We start from the raw sequence: 23,187 nt of genomic DNA, 5'->3' as shown, positions 1-23,187 counted from the left end.
AACCATTTCATGAACTCCAAGGACTCAAAACCTATCCATCGAAATATAAGAAGAAAATAAACTAAACCAAGTGTATGATAACCATTTGTACAACATTTGTACTGGTAGCTTTTAAATTCACCATTCGCATGACTTGATCAATCCGAGTGCCTGTATGCATCAAAATAGAGTTTTATACAATAGTTGTTTGAATAATTTCAACTCCATAAAAAAACATTAAAAAACTTTTAACACGCCGATTCATGAAATTCATATCCATGAATACTAAAATTTACCGTGAGTGTTAACCTATCAACTCAATTCCTTTAACTTCATCAAAATGTCAAACGAACAACATATTTTAATCGTATAAAAACCTACACTAGGCTTGTATATATATATATATATATATATATAAGTATATAAATAAATTATTGTTCCATAACATCTATTTTAAAAAACACTCTTTTAAAAGCCGCGGCTGTCACCTGTTGATTCATTTGTTAACTAAAGCTAAAATACGCTCACAGTATATGACCAAATAATAATAATAACAATAAGAATAATATATTGCATAAAATGAGCATGTATAGTAATACATAGTGAGGTTTAAAATGTAAAAAAAATTTTTTGTAATGAAATCTAATTTGTATTGATGTGGTGGTTAACGTGTTCGCCTTTGCTCGTACATTATTCGTCAGTAAGAAGAAACGGACAATTAAGTTACCCTTATTAATAGTACACGTTTCCTTTCGACAACATAAATAATATTAAAAATGGTTAAATCCAAATATTCAACAATATTACTTTCATTTTTATTATTATTTTAACCAAATAGACAATCATATTCACACATGTTTATGTCGATGTATGTATATTACCAGTAATTTATATATACTACAAGAAACATTTATATAAAATACCCACATATACTATAATAAATGAATAAATGTAATAATAATACATTATAATATAGTAAAATAAGATTTAATGTTTAAAATAAGCTTTAGTAACAATATAAGATAATTTGTAATTGATGTATCTGTATTTAAATAAATTAATGTATTTGTATTTAAATTTATATTTAAATAAATGTCCATTTAACAATAATTTGTTTATAAATAATCAAATGTTATTAATGTAATAATGTTTAAAAGTATGTCTTTTGTAATAATTCATATTTATGTTGAATGAATTTACATAAAATCAACATAAACCATACATAAAATTCATAAAGAGTATGAATATTAAACATACATACGTGGTGTGTTATTGTACTTAGTCAAATAATGACAACAAAAAATGTTCTACTGTTGCTATCTCATAAGAGATTTTAGTTTAAGTATACAAGCAATCGATGTAGAATTATTCAAGCCAGGCCAGTTGTGTGCATTCAATTTAAGTTGCCATTCCAGTTCAAGTTTTTCTAATTTTAGTTGCCACGCACCACCCCTAATGTCAAGTTTTAAAACATCTAGGACTACAAATTTAAACTTGTGAGAAATTTCTGTGTTAATGTGTTTTGCTAAGGCATTGACATCATTATGGTCACGTATAGCTCTGATGTGTTCTCCAATTCGTTCTTTGAGTTTCCTTTCTGTTTTACCAACGTAGAACATGGTACAATTACAACATAAGGCACAATATACGACCTTTTCACTATCGCAACAAGCCTTTTCTTTCAAGTAAATCTTAATACCATTGATCAAAACTTCATTGGTTTCAAAAACATAAGAGCAATACTTACACCTGCCACATCTATAAGTTCTGCCATAACCTCTATTTGATTTTTGTTCTAGACAATTTTTCAAATTCATGCCTTTTTTATATACTGTTTGTGGCATTTCGTCACAATAACCATGTAATGATCTATCTGCTTGAATAAGCAGCCAATTTTTCTTTATAATGTTATTTATTGCCTAACTATCCAAATTGTAGGTTGTAATAAACCTTTTGCATCTGCTGCACTAACTGTTTTGCATTATTGTTAGTAGATGTAAACACATTATTTCTATCGTCTGTAGCCACTATATTTTCCGCCATTATTTCTTCAGATAGTATAGGGGTGGCCTTTTTAATTAAAGGAACATAGTACAAATTGTCACGTTTTGTTACAACTTCATACATAATACTACTTATCAATTGATCTGGATAGCCTCTATTCCTGAACAACTCACTTAGGTTCAAGCATTCTTCTATAAAATCTTCTCCATCGCTAACCATTCTAGAGGCCCTGACAAATTGACCTTTCAACACTGCTCTTTTTTGGCAAAAAGGATGACAACTATTAAAATGCAACAAACTGTTACTATAGGTTTCTTTTCGATATATTTTAGATATAAATTCTTTTTTTTGTAATATCCTTTTCCAATAACACATCCAAGTAAGCTATAGTAGTAAAATTCATAACTGCTGTAAATTTTAAAAAGGTTGTTGTTAAATTTATATATTCTAAAAACTCTTCCAATTTTTCAACATTTCCACACCACAAAATAAATGTCATCTAAAAAGCGTAAATAGGTCTTAAAATACTTAAAATATTGTGATGTGAAAATATACTTCTTCTCCCACATATGCATTACTATATTAGCATACAGGCCACCACATGTAGACCCCATTGCTACCCCTTCAATTTGTAAATAAATGTTTTTATTAAAAATTATAAAATTGTTTCTTAAACAAATATGTAACAGTTGATCAAATAAATTAATTCTTCCTTGGCTTAAGCCCTTGTCGTACAAGAATAAATTAAACCACTCAATTCCGATCTCGTGTGGAATAACGGAATACAAGTCCTTGACATCAATAGTTACCAAAATATCATTTTCACTAAAATCAATAGACCCTATAGTAGACAAAAAGTCCCATGAGTATTTTAACATGTATTTTTCAGTTAATATGCAAGTTTTTAAATTGATGTCTATAAATTTTACTATTGGGTAAGTTATGGACCCCTGTGCATCAACAATCGGCCTGAAAGGAGGTTTTTGTAAATCCTTATGAATTTTAGGAAGTCCAAACATAGTGGGTGTCCTAGGATAGGACACATTCATGTAATTAAACTCGTCAATATCTATATTACCTTCAATAAATAAATCATAAATGATTCCTCTAATGCGTTTATATGCACCATTTAAATCATTAATAGAACTCGGTGCATATGTATTACTATTTAAGATATTATCTAATGCCTTGTTGTAATCATGAATGTTGAATATAGTCATACCACGTCCCTTATCAGGCTTTATAAATCTGTTTCCTGTGTCCATGATTATATTCAAGGTACTCAATTCATTTTGTGTCAAGTTATATGTTTTGTGCTTAAAGTTGAATATGTTCAGATTATAAATCCAACTCACATAATTTTTCAAATAGTTCCAGTGTAGGATGCAAAGGTGGATTGAAGGAACTTGAAATATACAGAGGTTTTGTCACCTGTTCAGTATTGTGAAACAATAAACCTAAATTTAACTTTCTTACAAATATTTTCAAATCAATAATGGAGTGTACTACATTCATCTTTTTACTTGGAACAAAGGTTTCACCACGTGAAAGTAAGTCACAAATGCAATCATCGAAAGTCAAATCGGAATAATTATAAACTGTAAAGTCTCCTGTGATATTCATATATTTAATGGGCCTCTTGGTAGTACTTTCGTTTTCTAATGACCCCTCCATTGGCCCCTGTACTGTTTGTTTCTCCCTATGGTAGAAGTTCCTCTATATTGGACTTGATTTTGCGGCCCCCAATTCCTCGTCTGAACATGCAGTTGAAATGACTGTTGACGCTGTATTAACCTTTCGGACCTCCGTAAAGGTGGAAATTGGTCTAGCTCTAAAAAAGTGTTATCTTCCAAGTCAATTTCTTCTCCTATAATAGACAAGTTGCTATTATTAACATTTCCACTGTAGTAAACTGACATTTTGGATCCCCATTGTTGTGAAATAGGGGGTGGGGGATAAGCCATACCCTGCCCATATGAATTAAGGTCTCGATCTAACTTTTTAACTTTCTGTCCTTAATTAATTTCATTTTCTCATCAATTGATTTGAAAATACGCTGGTAGTCATAGTCATTACCAGAAAAGGCAGAGTCATTTTGCACTAACCTGTTCAGTTCTTCTGCCTTTTTTGACAGTGTCACAATAGTCTTTTTGTTGTCACCAATAACCAAATTCATATAATCAAACCCAAACTTGTCAAATAGTTTGATTAAATCCATATGTAAAGGTGAGTTAGCTATGAGTCCCGTAGGAAATCTCCACACACGTAAGCCCTTGGGAACAATTTTCCTTTTTAAACATTCTTGGAAGTAGTTGTTATCCATCTGTAATTTCTTAATTTTTAAAAGAATATAATCCATAGTTTATCATTAAATGTTTTTGACGTACCTGTAACATTGTTTGTTGTAGGTGTAAAACCATAATTGTTACTTAACCAAGAAGATATCTCATTGTTCCTTAATGTATTAGGCTCTCTTGAAGTCGACGGTTGTTCACCTTCTATAGCATCCAATTGACTCCCAGTCCGTTGTTCATTTGATTTTTGGACTGTTTCTTCTTTCCCAGACTGGGAAGATTGTTTCTGATATGCCTGACTCTCTGGGTAAGGCTCAGCTCTCTCCTTGCTTTACATTAATAATTTTAAGTCGGTATCCTTTTTAGCCGTTATTGACTAGACTAAGGCAAGTAACTAAAGTGACTGCAACAGTGACTATCTAAAAGTTACAGACATATGTGCATGTAGTAACTCATTGCCCAATGCTCAGAATCGGGAAGAAATAACTTGATTATAGCACTGTGTGTAATGTAGTTGTGCAGTAAACTGAGTCTCAGGAGAACTCTAATGTGGTAAAACCAATGTTTTTCAAAAAGAAACATGCATGAAATGTAAAATTAAAGAAGTCTAATTGCTCAAAATATTAAAGAAACTTTTTATTGTTCTTGCCTTTTAGTAAACTCGGTATGTAAAAGAAAATGTGCAACACTCTTTATAGTTATATTTGCTAGTGTGAAAATATGTTAAAGTTTAAAAAGAAGTCTGTTTCACAGTACAGATCTGTAATTCAAGTCTAATGCTCTTTGAGAGTTGTTTTACTAGGCCATATCAAAGTAATACCTAACAGCAAAGCACATGTTATCATATAGACTTGAGGCCTGTAGCCCTTAGTACAGTAACTGATACCAGTGTTTAACATCCACAAATCTGGACAGTGGTGTGGGAGTTAGTCTATAACCCCTCTCTGAGGCATCATTGTTGACAGCAATTGGCATTATACACTTTGTCACAGTAACTGCCATAAAAAAGAAAACGAGTGTTAAAAAGGTAAATCAATGCTCTAATTAATACTGAAGCATGTATTTCTTTAATATTTACAATAATCTACCCAGACAGTGTCAGTTATGGTATATGTATTACTTTCAGCATTGGACATACATGTACACAGCACATGTATATGCTAAACACTTGTAATATACAGAAATAATAATTAAATTGAATACCCCCAAAAGTAAAACTTGGTTAAAAACAGCCCACTGAGTTTAGTCCATGAAGTCTGCTTGGTTAATGTTAAACATATACAGTGATATTTGCTATAAGAATAGTGATATATAAAACTTTACTAGAAGTTTAATTGTTCTGGAGTAGAATCCACGATAAATGTCAAACAAGATAACCAAAATAAAACGTCATGCAGGTGTTCTTCGTGTTTCACTGTTGCAGTCATCACATTTGGGTCATCTGCTTGCAGTAGCCCTCAGTCGGCCTGATTATCAAAGCCTTGGGTCCTGCGTCAGTTGCTGTCTCATCTTCCATGATGTCAGGGGTATAAAGCATGCATATGACGCCATTTCATCAGTTTTTCTTGCCGTGCGGTGCCCGAAGCAGAAGCAGCTTGCAAGCGCCGGTCGGCAGACTCCTGAAATTTTCGTTTGAGTTTCAGAACCAAAGTCTTCAACTAAAGCCAAGTACCCCGTTGGGGAAACTTTTTTGTGCTCTAAACTGATGTCAGTAAAAGTCAATAATTGTATTTCTTGTGGAAAGCAAGTACCTCATAAAAATTTTCATTTGTACTGTATTTCTTGCCTAGGCCCTGAGCATGATGGCGTACCTCGCTGTCTGTTTTGTGCCTTGTTTAAACCATGAACTATTCGTCGTCGCTACTTTTTCGTTTCTAAATATTTTGGTACTCTGTTCAGTTATACAGATATGTCTTCAGTAAGCCACCCAACTACGGACATTCTGAAAAAAAGCAAAAATAAAGACCAAGACAGGCTGCCTAGGTCCAGAGCTGCCGACGACGCTTCTCCTAAGCTACTCACCAGTTCACCGGTACTCAGTGAGGCGCTTTCACAGCCCCTGATACCCGCTACTTCAGATTTGCAGGCCTCTACTGAGACTCATTCAGAGTCTGGTATGCCGCAAGATGCTTCAACTGTGGAAACTGCAGAAGTCTCTAACTTGGATGGGTCCGGAGCCGCTGTGCAGGCACCTGCTTCAGAGGGTGTATTCAGGCCTACTGACTCTCATATTAAACCAATGCCATCTTCTTCTTCTAGGCTGAAAACTTGAACCATGCCTAGGAAACAGACGCCCAGAACGCATGGTCAGGCCTCTATGCCCAAAAAACAAATGATGATGGCTGAAAACCTTATTACTTTAATCAGGGGAAGCCAACCTTCCCCCTCTAAGAGACCTTGGACTGAATTTGCTTATGATTCTTCTGACCAGATTCTGAAATTTCTGTCTCCTCTGATGACCAGGATTAACCCTTATCTACCTATGAGGATTGTGATGCAGAGGACTCTTCTCTCTGCTTCTCCCCAGAGGATTTTTCTTTTGGTGAAACCTTGCATACTCTTAAGGGAGCATTTTCACTGGGAAAGCCAGGATTATTCTGATTCTAAACAGAGGCTTAGAGATTTCTTACTTCTGCTCCAACACAGGCCTTTAGCTATCCCTCCTGTGCTGGACATTGTTGACGATGCCTTTTCGGAGTCTAGCTTGACCCCTGACTCTTGTCCACCTGCTCCCAGAAAACCTGATAGATATTACAGGGTTCCTGATTCTTACAAGTTCCTTTTTAAAAATCCTACTGCTGATCCTCCTACTGCTGATCCTGAGACCATTTCACAAGGACCCAAGGGCATTAAGGCTACTACTGCCAAAAATTCTACCCCCTCTGATAGAGATTCCAGGGCCCTGGATAGATGGGGTAAGAAGGTATACACCTCTGCAACCTTGGCCATCAGGGCCTTAAATTGCCAGTTTCATATGTTAGTGTCAGCAGCATATTACTGTATTGCTTAAACAGAAAATGATTCCTGATTGTGCTGAAAATAATGATTTACAGGATTTAATGCATTCTGCTGAACAGGTTGGAAAACATACTTTGCAATGTGGTTTTTATTCACTAGAGGCATCTTGCAGGGCTGCTGTCACCGGGTCTGTACTTAGAAGGCATGCTTGGCTTACGGAGCAATCTTTGCCAGATCATGTTAAAACTGAATTGCTGGATGCTCCCTTAAATCATGACCGCCTGTTTGGCGACAAAGCAGAAGATGTTCTTAAAAAGATTCAGGAAGAAGCTAAATCTATGCAAACTGTTAAAGATTTCTTACGAGTGCAGCCTCCTAGATTTAGTAGGCATTGGCCCTCAAAAAATTGGTCCTTTCTTGCCTCTTCCAGCCGTTCTCAGTTCAAACCCAGAACCATCAGAACACCCAGGCTTCAGTCCAAGGGTACGCACAGGACTAAGCAGTGGGGAGCTCCCACTTCCAAATCAGGGAGTAGTAAGACTCCCCCCTATGGTAAGCTGTCTCAATGACTTAACTTTAAAACTTCCAAGCACTTCTCAATTGACTGCTCTTTTAGGGGAAAAGATTGCTCTGCAAGCAAAAAACTGGGAACTCATTACCCAGGAAAAATGGGTTTTAAACATAGTTTCCCAAGGATACAGATTTCAGTTCCACACGTTACCAACCCCAAACGGTTGGCCATATCTACCCCCAAATCAGTGGGCAGAGGCTCAAAAGCAAGTACTGTCCCTCTTAACATTAAAGGCTATTCAGACTGTAGCAGAAGAGGAAAAGGGACAAGGTTTCTACTCAAGACTTTTCCTGGTACCCAGAAAAGACAACTCATTTCGTCCTATCCTGGACCTGTCTATCCTAAACACCTTTTTGGTGATCCCAAAATTCAAGATGCTAACTCTTCAACAGTTACTTCCCATTATAGGCAATGATGCCTGGTTGGCAACACTGGATTTAAAGGAAGCCTATTTGCACATCCCAGTCAGGGAATCTTGCAGAAAATACCTGCGCTTCAAAGCAGGCTGCATGCGCTATCAGTTCTCTGCACTGCCCTTTGGCTTATCTACTGCGCCCAGGGTATTCACAAAGTGCCTAGCTCCAGTCATTGCATTTTGCAGGCAAAGAAATATTCAAATGTATCCCTTACCTGGACGATTGTCTAATTCAGTCAGAAAGCCAGGGCATACTTCTGAATCATCTGGCATTTGTACAAAAGGTGTTAACGTGTCTGGGGTACACCATAAAAGAAAGGAAATCACAGCTGGTACCTTGTCAACAAATTATATTCCTGGGAGCAAGCTTGAACGCAACTTCCCAGATGGCTTTCCTCATGCCAGAGAAACAAATTAATTTGGCAACTTCAAAACTAGTGGCCACAAAAACTCTGCTATCTGCAAGTAAATACTGCAAGCCTTGGGATTCATGGCCTCGTGCATTCTACTATTTCCATATGCAAGACTGCATATGAGGAAACTACAATGGTATCTAAAAAGCCTTTGGTGTCAACATTCTCAGGATCTAGAAGCAATGATTCTTATTGTACCTTGCCTACGGTTAGAATTCCTTTGGTGGGCAGAGGCCTGCCACCAAAACAAGGGACTACCATTCACTCTATCCCCTGTCGCCCAAACCCTAACAGACGCATCAGACTATGCATGGGGAGGCTCACCTGGCAGGGAAGTACATTCAGGGCAAATGCACCTGCATATTAATAAAAAAGAAATGTTAGCTGTAAGAATGTTCTGGCAGCCTTCAAGGACCACATTCTTCCAGGACAATTAATGGTAAAGATGGACAACACCACTGTTATGTGATACATATATAAGCAGGGGGGGTACCCATTTTTACCCCCTCTGCAGACTAGCCATGGCTCTGTGGAACACAGTCTTGAGCTACCAAGTTCATCTCCAGGCTCAATTCCTGCCAGCCAGGAAAACTAAATACACTGGCAGACTAAGCAGAAATCTCATGGACCCACACGAGTGGAAACTGGAACCAAAGATTTTCAACATGTTGATCAACAAATGGGGGATCCCATGTTAGACCTGTTTGCCTCCCCCCAGAACTACCAACTGGACAAATTCTGCACAAGGACTCCCCACAAACAAGCTTGGAAAGTGGATGCTTTGTCCTTCAGCTGGAAAAATCTATCAGTTTATGCTTTTCCTCCTCTGCCTCTCCTTTCCAAAGTACTACTAAAGATCAAACAAGACAAACAAAGGATGATTCTGATTGCACCAGACTGGGCCACGCCAACACTGGTACCCCCCTCTTGCGCAGTGCGTCACAGCTAGCCTCATGGCACCTACCTCAAAACCCCTACCCTGCTGTCTCAGCAGGAGAAACAGATTCTGCACCCCCAGCTTCAAACCTTGAACCTGGCAGCCTGGCTAATTACCTAATCTCTCTGTTACCATCCCTCATTAAACAATTGTTGGATGTCATTTTGGAGGTAAGGAGGCCTAGTACTAGAAAATCTTATGCTGAAAAATGGAAAAGATTCTGTGCCTGGAACCAAACTCAAGGGTTGGCCTCAGCAGCGCCCAATATACCTCAGATTCTTCAATACTTAACTGAGATGATTCACAAGGGCCTTTCCTTTTCCTCCATCAGAATTCACACCTCAGCCATTTCAGCTCATTACAACACAGAACCACCCCTCTTTTCTCACTCACTGCTCAGGCAGTTCCTCAGAGGGGCCAAAAACTTAAGACCACCCAGGAGAGTCCCAACTCCAGCCTGGGACCTTTAATTTTGTATTGGAAAAACTCTCTTCCTCCTTTTGAACCAGCTGCAACTGCAGAGTTAAATTTCCTTTTTTGGAAAACAGCTTTTCTTTTGGCAATCACTTCAGCAAGAAGGGTATCTGAATTACAGACCCTTATGGCAGTGGGGCCTTTCATAATCTTTCATGCGGACAGGGTGTCCCTCAGGACTAATCCCTCTTTCATGCCCAAAGTGGTATAATCAGTCCATTCAATTGCCAACCTTCTTTTCTAATCCACAGAACCAAAGGGGAATGGATACTGCACTCCTTAGATGTGTGCAGACAGCTTAGATTTTACTTGGACAGGACTAAACCTCAAAGGAAATCTGAACAACTGCTGTTGGCATTTGCTGCAGGGGCAGAGGGGAAGGCTATTTCAAAGAAAACCATGTCTAAATGGATAGGCCATTGCATTCATTTCTGCTATAAGCACCATGGAAAATCTATCCCACAGGGGATTAGACTCCATTCAACCAGGACTGTATCTACCTTTACAGACTTTCTCAGAGGGGGTCCCTTCCAGAGACATCCTAGAAGCTGCTACCTGGAGTTCTGTACATTCACCAAGCATTACCATTTGCCAATTTTCTCTAAATCCAGAGCTGGTTTTGCCACTGCAGTTTTGCAGGGCCTTATAGCTTGTCCTAATGCTATCTAAATTCCTCCTCCCATCCTTAGCTTTGGGAATCTACCCAAATGTGATGACTGCAACAGTGAAACATGAACATAGTACAGTTGTGTACACTTACCATAAATGTAGATGTCCGAATGTATTCACTGTTGCAGTCCTGGTTACCCTCCCTCCAGCCCCCTGAATTCTTTTGGTATACCTCTGTCTCTTTTTACTATGCTTAAAAGCTTTTTGGTGCATTTGCTTTCTTGTTGGAGGTATAACCTTGTGTATGTATGTATATGTGTATGTATGTATGTATGTATATATATATATATATATATATATATATATATATATATATATATATATATATATATATAGACATACATATATACATACATATATATATGTATATATATATATATATATATATGTATGTATATATATATATATATATATATATATGTATATATATGTATATATATGTATATATATATATATATATATATATATATATATATATATGTATATATATATATATATATATATATATATATATGTATATATATGTATGTATATATATATATATATATATATATAGATATATAGATATATATATATATATATATGTGTATATATATATATATATATAGCTTCCCATTAGGGGGCACCTGACATCTGGGGCAAGAAAAACTGATGTAATGGCATCGGCTGCATGCTTTATACCCCTGATGACCTGACGTCATGGAAGATGAGACAGCAACCGACGCAGGACCCAAGACTTTGATAATCAGGCCGACTGAGGGCTACTGCAAGCAGATAACCCAAATGTGATGACTGCAATAGTGAATACACTCGAACATCTACATTTATGGTAAGTGTACACAACTGTACTTTTTGTGTTTAATTGTAAATTGAAGTAGCAACACTAAATCTTTCAAAGATTAATAGCCATTCAACTTAATGCTACATTTGTACAAGATCGTCATTGAATTCCCTACCTAGCTTATATTTAAATCCTCAGATTGTATTTATTGCATAAAAAGATCATTTCAAACAAAAGCCTTATTAATGAAGTTGAGATCAGCAGGAAGGGTGACCCTGGTCAGGCCACGGATGAGTTGTCTTTTTTTTTCTGAATGTTAGGATTTCGTTCTGCTGTGGCTTCATGGGGAGGTTTAATTTTTGCTGCTTGAGAATCTTTCCAACAGTTACCTGCTACATGACAACTCTTTGACATGTGAGAGAACTATCTGCATTTTGTGCTTTTTTTCATCTCTCCTTCCATAAGAGTCATCATGGATTCTTCTTCCAGCATCTGCTAATGGATTTTCCCAAAAAGTGGGCAGGTGTATAGTTTTATATTTATTTCTTTGTACATGTCAGGCTGTGCTTACTGTATGTAAGGATTAAACTGAGCAGTACAGCCTCTTAATACTGTACATAGTCATGTGTGCACCATCCAGAGCCCCATGTTTCTCCAAGTGGTCGGGGGTGAAAGGAAGTGTGCAAAGCTTGGCGATATAAGGAAAGGGATACCCAAGTTTCATACTGTAGAAGCCCATATGACAACTCTGTTTACATGGCGAGTGCTCTTGTATGCTATTTGTATGTATAATTAGAGGAAAGTGATAGAAATTCTGAGCATTGTTAAATGTTAATGTATGGATCTGCACATTTTGTTTCTGTTTTTGGTTATGCTTTTGTCATTGCGCTGAAGGTTTTCTTTTTTAAGTTTGTGTGATACAAGTACATTTATTCTTAAAATTCATTTTTTTTTTTGTTAGTGCCAGGTATTTTCTGCCTATGTTCAATTTCAAATTTCAAAGTTCAAATATAATAAAAAAAAAGTGAGACAATGAAACAGCAAGATCTGAAACTCACTTTTACATATGTATAAAGAATTACGGGGGCTTTGTCAAAACACCCATGCTGGTTGTATAACTGAAGAGATTGCTATACCCTCAGAGTAGGGTGAATTATCGAAAACGCTGCAATGTCATACTTGGTCCATATTCCTCCACATGCACAGTTTATGTTCTGCAAGGGTAATAATAATTGGGGTCTTCAAAATTTCAGCAGGCACATTTTCCTACTTTGTCTTCAATGGAAGTAACCTAATTTTTGATTAGAAGTCCAGCAGACCTCCCTGTACTAGTGGTATCCCAGCACTTTACAGAAGAATTGCATTAAAGATTTTTTTTTCTTTGCAGGTCTGGGCAAGAATTGCAGTAAGTCGCCAGCAGTTAGATCAGATTGATTCCTGGACTGCCAAACTACGAAATGTAAGATGAGTAAAACAGTAACATTACTGCTTTTTTTTTTTTTTTACAGTACTGTATCAAAACAGAAGTTCCTGTGTGGTGAACAAGTAGCTAGTGATTGTTCATCAAACTCTACAAACATTTTACAGCCCCATGGCTTAGCAACATCAGTGCAGTATACAAGAGCACATATTACAGTAGAGCATTTATTATCTGAAATGGGACCAAGGGTAGTTCACATAATCAAATGTTTGGATAATCAATGTATGGCACTGTAAATTCAGAAGTATGCAAACCTGTCCACTGCTGCTGACAGCGATTGATCTCTTATACACACACACACACACACACACACACACACACACACACAGAATCTTGCATGATCGGTCTCACTGTCTCTGACATGCACAGTCGCTTCTACTTTCATGCATGCATTTACTCGCACAAGATCGCTCTCACTCTCTCGATCTCCCACTCTCTCGCAACACAGTCTCTTATGCTTTCATACACTCATTCACTCACAAGATCACGCTGTCTCTCTCGGCAAGGTGGAAACTACACTGGGCTGCATTCGGATAATTGATTTTTCGGATGATAGATGTTTAGATTATCGATACTTTGCAGTATTGACACATTTATATACATATGTACAAACACACAATTATATAGATATGCTCACAGAGTAAGACTTTGGCCTCATTTGGTCACTGCTGCGGTAGCCTTAGCTAAATGGATGTAACAGCCAGACAGCTTCCAAAGCTTGAGTACTGTCCACATCAAGTAGAGCTAAAGAATGAATATTTTAAGCTTGGAAAGATGTTTTTAATTTAAAGACTGTCAGTTGACTGTTAGTCACTTTTTTATGTTTTTATTTATTTTACTGTAAGCATTGCTTTCTACTTCAGAGGAAAAAAGTTAACTTTTTTTTCTTATCCAAAGCTTGCTTTCATTTACTTTGGGGGGGGGGGTGTAAGTGTTTAAAGTTCATTTCATTGTCTTTTTTGTGCTTTTTTTTTTGGTGAACAAATGACTACTTTACTTTAATACCACTGATGCCAAGCATCCCGTAGATTGAGGCATCATTTTCGGGTTTACCATAGAGCAGTTTACCATTTCCTCAGTTTTTCTTTCTTTCAGCCACAAAAAGAAAAACATTTTCATACAGGCTTTGCCCCTTCAGCAAGTTGTGGAATTGCATCGGCTGCAAAATGGGTAACCTTGCTGTGGCCCTTTCTGGCTCCTCACACCATTCATGTTTTCCTTGGCTCCCTATGGTGTAGTCCCTATAGCCACTAATGACTGAAGGTTTGACCCTTACTATGTGGTAGAGTGCAGCAAGGGAGAATTACTCTTATTGGTCTCAGAAGGAAGGGGTAGAGAGTACATCTCTGCTTAACCAGGATAAGATAAAAGATGTACGGTGCACTGCGTAGGAAAAAAACAGTAATCCGCATAAAAATGCATTGAAAAAGGTGGGTCCCAATGGATGTAAGAAGCTTTAATGAAAAAATAACAGTCTAAAATAATATTCACATAAAATATGAGCGCTTCCATCCCAAGCCAACCGTGGACTTCATCAGAATGCAAAAATAAGTTGATGCAACGTTACTTAAATACACCATCTCATCATCAAATACTAATTGTCCTAGCCAAAAGATTAGACAAAATCAACTGGTAATAAATCAAATTAGGAAAGAGTAATTAAACTTTAAATATAATCAAACTTTTAATAAACAAAAAACATGAACCCTGTGTCAAATATTTACAGAAAAGAACCCATGCTAAAATGTTGAAACACCTTATAAAAAGCGTTTACACCGTTATTTTAAGACCATTACACTAAAAACAATATGTGCCTGTAATTTACTAGCCCTGTATTTTCGGCATAAAGGAAATAGTCATTTAACCCTGGAGGTAACATGGCAGCTATCCTGAGCTGCCAACAAAGTTCCTTATTATTTAATGCATTCTTCCAGTCACCCTCTCGGGGGTCCAAACTAATGTAATCGATAATTCCAAAAGTAAGTTTAATAAAATTATTACATTTACTGGAGTGTTTAAAAAGTGCATTCATTTCATTTCCATTTTTAATATAATTCGTATTTTCATAGGTTCATAGGATGAATCTAGGCTATTGATCCAGAGACCCTTATAAGCCTAGCCAAGAATTTCACCCATGTTCCCACAACATCAGCACCTGTTTTCCCTGTCCAGCATGGAGTTAGGTGGGATCCCAGGGGTATATTTTCATAGGTTGATAGGCTATCGGCCCTAGTACATTTTCACGGAATAAAAATGTTATCCAGGTAACACAAATATAAATGTAAATTTTTGCCAAAAACACTTTTGAAAACTTACTTGTGTTCCCACCCTAGAAGCACAAGATTAGCATACACAGGGGCACATGCCGCACCCTTGTCAATCTGTTGAAAATACTCCCCCCTCAAAAAAACAGTTATTTTCCAAAATAAGTGCCATTAATTCAGTAACAATGGTAATTTGTTCACTAGAAAGTGAAGAATGCAAGAACAACATCTTTTTAAAGAATTCCAAACCAATGTGTTTAGGTGTAACTGAAAATAAATCTGTTAAGTCAGTCCTCACAAACAGAAGATCATTGGCCCATATTTCCCTCTTAAGATTCTCAAGAGTCCGTGATTAAGTGAGATGTTTTGTCAACCATGTGCTTCATCCATTTATTCACAAAAATAGCCAGGGAGTGGGTCGTAGAACCACTGGCTGAAACTATGGGTCTAAATGGTGGATTAGAAATATCTTTGTGAATCTTGGGAATACCAGATATAGAGGGAATAACAGGGTTTCTGTTTAATAAGAATTCATAAATGTCCAAAGAAGTGCGCTGATTTAACATATATTCTAAATAGGAATCAATCCTGTTATAAGCGATATTGATCTGATTTTTGGAAACCGGAGAATGCGTTGCCATCAAATAAAATATTTTGCATAGCGTCAGAGTAATCTTCACCATTAAAAATTACCACACACCCCTCCCTTGTCCGGCTTCATAATACGAATAGTAGAATCACTCCTAAATTCATTAAATAAACAAACCTGTTTCTTAGATAAATTAGTAAAAAAATGTTTTTTTTCTGGAGTAAATCCTATAAATGTCATCCATAATGGACTTCTCAAATATATTAATTAAATGATAAAGGGAGGGGGTTGAACGTACTTCTTCTCAATGCTATGACCGCCACCACTAAGATTCTTTTCTCCATAATGATTGACATCTGAAAATAAGATGTTAAAATTCAGCTTTCTTGTATACAACTTCAATTCAACTAAGCTATGAGCTATATCAACTTTTCTCATAGCCACAAATTTGAATCCCAGAATAAAATGCCTGTCCCTAGGGAGGTTTTACCTGTGACAAGTAGGTCTGCTACTTTAGAAATTCCTGTCAGAAAAGCAAAAAAATTAGACATTTTTTTTGCCATATCTACTTTGTACAGCATTGATTTATTTGACCTAGTTCAGGCTCTTTACCTACCAGTATTGGGGTTTCTTTTAAGAAAAAAAGGAATTCAGTGACTGAAGATGCTCAAGACATTGAACAAGAAAATGTGCTACGTTAGCACACAGTCTGACTCTGAACCTTACAACCCCCCCCGTAACCACTTCACAAGAAACAGACATGCAAGTGGAAGCACTTAGACTTTTCTCCAGAGTCTCACATGAGAGACAGACCCAGATGAGGGTGAAAGCTCCCCTAGACCCCCACCAAAGACATTACCTTTGGTGAAGTCCTCAAATTAATGAAGCGGGGGGGGGGTCTCTTCTCCTGATGAGTCTGTGTTTCCTGGAAGCCTTTGGTTCTGGCTCATCTTTATCCTGGTGGTATCAGCTGTTGACCCATTCATTGATTTTATGGCTCAATGAGCATGAAAGGATCATGACATGGTAGAACCCATCCCTAAGAAACTGGATACGATTCTAGCAGCACCCACAGACAAGAAACACTTGAGCAAAGCTACACTTGTATATGTGATGATAGTAGCTGCGGCCATAAAGAAGGCACTATCAGGTCCTTGGTCCATCCCCTGATTTTGAAGTCTCTCTTGGGTATCCTGCTTGCTGATGTTCAGAAGACTGAGGTCTCCCACCTTTCTACCCTCTATTCTACTTCCAATGTAGCCATGTGACTGCTTTCTAATGTGGCTGATAGCATGGGCAGAGCAGCAGGCACCCGGTATTGCCCTTCATCAGCATGGCTGGATGCATCTGTGTGATTTTTGTGGAAGGCTTTAAGACTTTCTTTGTTAATGCCTCCTTCAGTGGATTCACCTTATTTGGACCCCAAAGTGTAAAAAAAAAACAAAAAAAATTACTGATTAGGAGTCAGTAGGATGATGAGAGACTGAAGTGGGAATCAACTTCTCCAGTCCCGAGAGATCCTATTCTAGGAATCCATGGGGAAGGAAGATTATGTGGTTCAAAAAATCACAGCTCTGTTATCAAGACGCTCCTGGTGATAGACTACCTCATAGCAGAGGAGGAAGTAACAGCAATGGACATTGCCCTAGAGGCAGAAGTAGACTGTATAACCAGGGCTCCTTTGTGGCTACCCTGAAGGGTTGCCCAGCTGCTGCACTCTGGAGGCAGTCCAGGGAAGCTCATCTCTGCCCCCACAAGTCTGGTGAAATATAACTGCAGATTTTCGGGTGCTAACATAATTTCCAGAGGCTACTCCATACCATTCTTTCTCCTTCCTATTAAGAAAAAAGTTCCCAATGTCCCACCCAGTCAATGGGAACTCGCAGCAGCTGCAATCTCTATGCTGCTATAAAAGTCATCCAGCTGGTCCCAGAAGACAACTTAGAATCCAGAGCCTACTCCAGTTTCCTTTTAGTACTCAAGAAAACAGGGGACCCTTGGACCCTTTCTGGATCTGAGCCTTTTAAATCTGTATGCTAAGCAGATAAAGCTGCAGGTGGACCCACTTCTGTCCATTTTGCCTGTGCTGAGAAAGGACGATTAGATGTGCTACAGACATCTCAAAGATGCTTACTATCTTGTGAAGATGGAGAAATCTCGGTTTGTAGGTGGCAGCCTGTCATCAATTCGGAGCCCTGCTGTTTGGTCTCACCACAGCCCCCACGGTGATCATCAAGGTGATGGTAGTGGTGGCAGTTTATCTTCACGTGATGGGGTATTCATGGTTTCCTGTTCCTTGTGACCACTACTTCCAGCAATCTGTTGTCGAACTATCCGTTCCTTCTGCTCCAGCTGATTCAAGATCTAGGGATTACAGTCAGTCTAACCAAAAGTCATCTTATGTCCACTCAACAGATAGAATTTCTTGGATGCCACCTGGATAGAAGATTGCTTGACTTGTCTCCAGGGTGTTGTCCTTGTGCCTCACTGCCATTCAAGTTCTCCATTCCCTCCCTGCCGATGAAACTAATTCTTCACCTACTGGGTTTAATAAGTTCATAGGTTGGTACTAGGCTATCGGCTCTAGGGTCTATACAAGCCTAGCCATAACAATTCCCTGGCTATTTCTTCCCACAATATTTACTTCCCTGGACCCCTGTCTAGCAGGGCGACAGACGTGATCCCCGGGGTAAATTTCCTCCCTCTCATCCAGTCTTCAAAGTTCCTTTTGAAGAGGGCTAAAAAGAGGCGCTCTGCTTGACATGTATGGGCAAGTCTGTTCCAGAGTCTGGGGAGTCTCAGGGTCAGGAACCTATCCTTCCAACATGTTTTGTTCATTGTGATGACAAGGTTTAGATCCCTGGAGCATGTGGCTCTGAGGGATTGGGATTTCTTAGTGTAGCATGTCCAGTAGCTCTGAGTTTGACATGGCCTTGTATGTTAAGCAGAGATAGCCTCGTGGTTCCATTGGCCAGATTTTAAGTGAGAGTGGTTCAGTGTTCCTAATTTAGCCATCCACTTCATGCCAAGATTCAGCTCACTGAAATTTGTAGGCAGCACATATGGTGGATAACATCTCATTCAGTGACAGAAGGGTATTTGCTCCCTACAGACCCTCATATGGCGGTAGTGGTGAAGGACCCATCCTTGCTTTTGGGGGGGGGGCATTTTGAAGCGAAGATGGTCCAGGGTACTTGGTCACATGTAGAGGTCAACCTTCACATCAGTGTTCTGGAGATGAGGGCAGTCATAGTGTTGCCGGCCTTTTAGGACATCCTTCCCAGGGATGTGATGTCCGTACAGGCACAATAGGTCAGTGAATTGGCACAATAACAAACAGGGAAGAACACGTTCCTTATCCCTTGTTTCTAGAAGCCATGAGAGTCTGCCAGTGGGTGATGTCTTTTCAGTGCTTTCAACCTAGCAATGCTTATCCCAGGGTCGTCGAGTGTACTGGCAGACAAATTGAGCAGATCTGTTTTGATGCCTCATGGGTGGTCCCTCAATCCACCAGTGACCACTTTAATTTTTGGTCACTGGGGCCAACCTTGCTGCAACATGTTTGCATCCTACATAAACAAGTGCAGCAGTTAGTTGGCCCTGATCCCTCTGAAGGGGGCAGTCACTGAGGTATGCTCTAGTCCACAAATGACCCTCGGGTCTCCTCTGTGCCTTTCCCTCATTGCCTTTAATAAAACAAATTCATACAGAATGTGCAAGGTCACGGTGATCCTTATTGCCCCTTTTTAGTCTTGACAGATATGGTGTCCTTTCCTGTGGCCTCTACTAGTTCATCCTTCATGGATATTGGATCATTAGCCAGATCTACTAACGCACCCATCTGGACTGCCTCCTCTGTTCCAGAAAGCCATGAAGTTAAATGCTCGTTTTCTCCAGTTCTAACATTAGCCAGTGATGCCAGGATTCCTTCTTTGGTTGTTCAGATCACATCAGCATTCCAAAAATGGACCAGTATAAAAGTATACCTTAGCAAATCGAAGAGATTCTCCATTTCTGCTATGTCTAGGAGTTTAGACCCCCCTTCTCTTCCCCCATTCTAGAATTCCTGTTGGAACTTTTCCACAGCATCTCCAGTTGTTAAGCTATCAAAGTGCAAATGGCAGCTAACTCTAGTTTCCACAAATGACAAAATGACAATCCTGTAGAGTCTTTGAGTCTCAAAGGCCACCTTGAGGGTAACCTTTCTCCTACAGCCACCTGTCAAAGAGCCGGTACCTCCATGGGACATTACCATCATGTTGAATGTATTGTCTTAACTGCCCTTCAAGCCAGAAGCATCAGTTGATTTGAAGTTCCTCTACTGGAAAACAATTTTTTTGGTAGCAGTTACTTTAGCCAATTAAATTTCAAAGATATAAGCACTTTCATGCAAGCCTCCCTGTTTGGTTTTGCACAAAGACAGCACTTCCCCTAAGAATCAGTGCACCTTTCCTTCTTAAGGTGGGGCATTCAAATCTAATTTAAATCCGTCCATAAACCTACCAGTCTTTTCCAAGATTTTCAAATGAGAGAATACATACTACATAATGTTGTGCATGTCCATCGCCAGCTTAGGTTCTCTTTTTATAGGGCCAAACCTAAACTGGGCAGAGCTATGGCTGAAGTTACTCTGTCCAGATGGTTATCTGAATGCATTTCTTTCATATATAATATAAGGGGCTTGTCTTTACAATCTAAACCTAAGGCTTATTCCACAAGGGCAGTGGCCAATCCAACAACCTTTCACAGTGGACTAGCTATTGATATCTGTGCAGCAGCTTCTTGGTCAGCAGTCCATACATTTGTATCTCATATAAACTGGATGAGCAATCTAGATCACATTCCTCGTTTGGTTCCAACATCCTCAGGAATGTCTTTCCTTGAAACCACCTGGGTTTGTATGCTCGGGAATCTGCCCCATAGTTGAATCAGATGAAAATGCACAATGTTGGATACGAAAGCTATGTTTTTACCCTAACATTAGATCCATGTTGTCTGATTTTCATCTGGTTCAACTGATCTCCCACCTACCCCCTTTCAAATTGTGACAAGTAGGTTTCTGTTGACCGAGTTGTATCTGGCATACACAGTCTGTGAGCATGCTTTACTGCCTCCTCCTTCCCTGTATCCAGGAGTTAAGTCTTGAGCACAGTTTACATGACTGATAGTCGCAGGTTCATAGCTTCATAAGTGTTTACAAGGATGACGACCACAAGGGCCTTTTTAAGCCTAGCTATGCATCCCAAATCTGACAAGTTCTGATACCATTGATAAGTGTAAGCATGGGCTTGGGCGATGAACCATTTGCCGGTTACCTGTTTGTACTAGAGTCATAGGTGCCAAACCAGGGATGAATTTTCATTTTCCCATCCAGTTGTCCTAGTTGCACTTGAATTGGGTTAGAGAGGAACTCTGCTTCACATGGATGGGGAGCCTGTTCCATAGATGGGGTAGTCTCTGTGATACATACCTATCTTTCCAGCTAGTCCTATTTATATCAAAGGCGAGGTTTAAGTCTTTAGAATGGGTAATTCTGCTACTGTTCATTTTATGGCTGTGCAGGAGGTCCATCAGAGTGGGGTCTGATAATGCCCTGTATGCCAGGCATAGATATCCCCTCAAAAGCTTGTAGGAGGCAGAATACAGGGATAGGGCCTTGAGGCTGTCTGCATAGGACATATTACTTGCACCTGTATTCTTTTAGTGAGGAACCTCTGTGGATGTTCCAGTTGTTGGATATGCCTGGATAGCTACATACCAAAGGGTGCAATGTACTCAGTGATAGGTCTGATGAAAGCCAAATACAGTGGAACAATGACTTCCTTGGACTTAGATGCCATACCTTTGTTTATAAGTTGTACAACATAGAATGATTTCCTCACCACTATAGACACATGATGATCAAAGGCTAGATTACTATCTATGTAGTTCAAAGGCTAGATTACTATCTATGTATTGAGTTCATAAACTCAAATGCCATGGAACAACTAGTCACCATCCCCACAAGAGGAGAAAACATACTTGATCTCATCATCACGAACATGGGATCAAAATGTTCAACACCGGAAGTATACCCCTCACTGGTGAGATCGGATCATAAACTAATCTCGCTGGAGGTCCTCATCCCACCCCCACCTGAAACAAAAAAGACCACAGTGAAAAACTTCTCAAAAGCCGATTTCACACTTCTAAAAACTAGTGTGGTCTCCTTTAAGGCCCCTGAGCCAGTGGTAAACATTACTCAAACCGCTGAATCACTTACAAATGCCTTCTACCAGCACCTACAGGACTGCATGGATCAGGCAATCCCAAACAAAACTAAGACTCTCTGTACCAAAGGCAAGCGTCCAGTCTGGTGGACCCCAGCCATAAACAAGCTCTACAACAAAAGGAGGAAGCTACTACAAGATAGAGCAAAATCCTTGAAAGGTAAGACACCTTTGATCATTATAAGTAAAAAACTAAGAGCTCTCATAAAATCATCCAAGGCAAATTTTGAGAGAAAAATCGCCAAGGACTCAAAAGACAATCATAAGGCCTTCTTTAGCTATGTTAGAAACCTAGGAGGAAACTCCCAGATATGCTCAGAATTAGTTCAAAATGATGTGAAAATTACTGAACCTACACACATTGCCAACATACTGGCTGACAGGTTCAGTGCAAACTTCACCCCCCCCTCCCCCCAAAAGGAGAAATAGCTATTCCAGAGGATTGTAGCCCCCCAAACATCTCCAACGCCCAGGTGAGAACTGCCCTCACCAAGGCAAAAAACACAGCATCCATGGGACCGGATGGTGTCCCCGGCTGTGTGCTTTACGAACTCAACGAGGAATTAAACCCACAGTTAGGACAGCTGTTTAATCTTAGCCTCACCTCAGGATACGTACCCAAGGAGTGGCGCACGGCCACTGTGGTCCCACTTCATAAGGACGGTGCCTCCACAGACCCTGGAAATTACCGCCCCATTAGCTTGACAAGTCTTATCTGCAAAGCCATGGAGAGGATCATAATGGAACTCATAAATAAAGACATAGGGAACTTGCAGACTTTGGATCCAACCCAGTTTGGCTTTGTCAAAGGCAGATCCTGCCTCTTAAACTTGGTTGACTTTTTCGAGACAGTCATCAAGGCCATTGATGAGGGAAAGGCAAGTCCATACAGCCTACCTCGACCTGGCAAAGACCTTCGACACAATACCCCACTCAGGTATCATCGAAAAACTCATCAGCTTGAATGTAAACCCATACATCACAAGATGGGTTGCAAACTGGCTAAGTGACAGAACCCACAGGGTCAGAGTTGCTGGAGCCATGTCAGACTCAAAGCCTGTCACAAGTGGTGTCCCACAGGGATCAGTCC

The 23,187-nt window shown here is 39.1% G+C and overlaps 1 protein-coding gene across 1 annotated transcript in view; it reads left to right on the top strand.

Moving 5' to 3' along the window:
* TMEM209 (transmembrane protein 209) overlaps window positions 1–23,187 on the top strand; it is a 439,863-nt gene that overhangs the window by 202,206 nt on the left and 214,470 nt on the right. The window contains 1 exon segment of the mRNA XM_044063801.1: window positions 12,883–12,954. Coding sequence (XP_043919736.1) covers window positions 12,883–12,954 — 72 coding nt within the window.

This window comes from Protopterus annectens, chromosome 1.part0, assembly GCF_019279795.1.
Source record: "Protopterus annectens isolate FY-2018-M chromosome 1.part0, PAN1.0, whole genome shotgun sequence".
Taxonomy (NCBI): Eukaryota; Metazoa; Chordata; order Ceratodontiformes; family Protopteridae; genus Protopterus; species Protopterus annectens.
The sequence above is the reverse complement of the archived record's forward strand: the minus strand, read 5'-3'. Positions and strand labels throughout refer to the sequence as shown.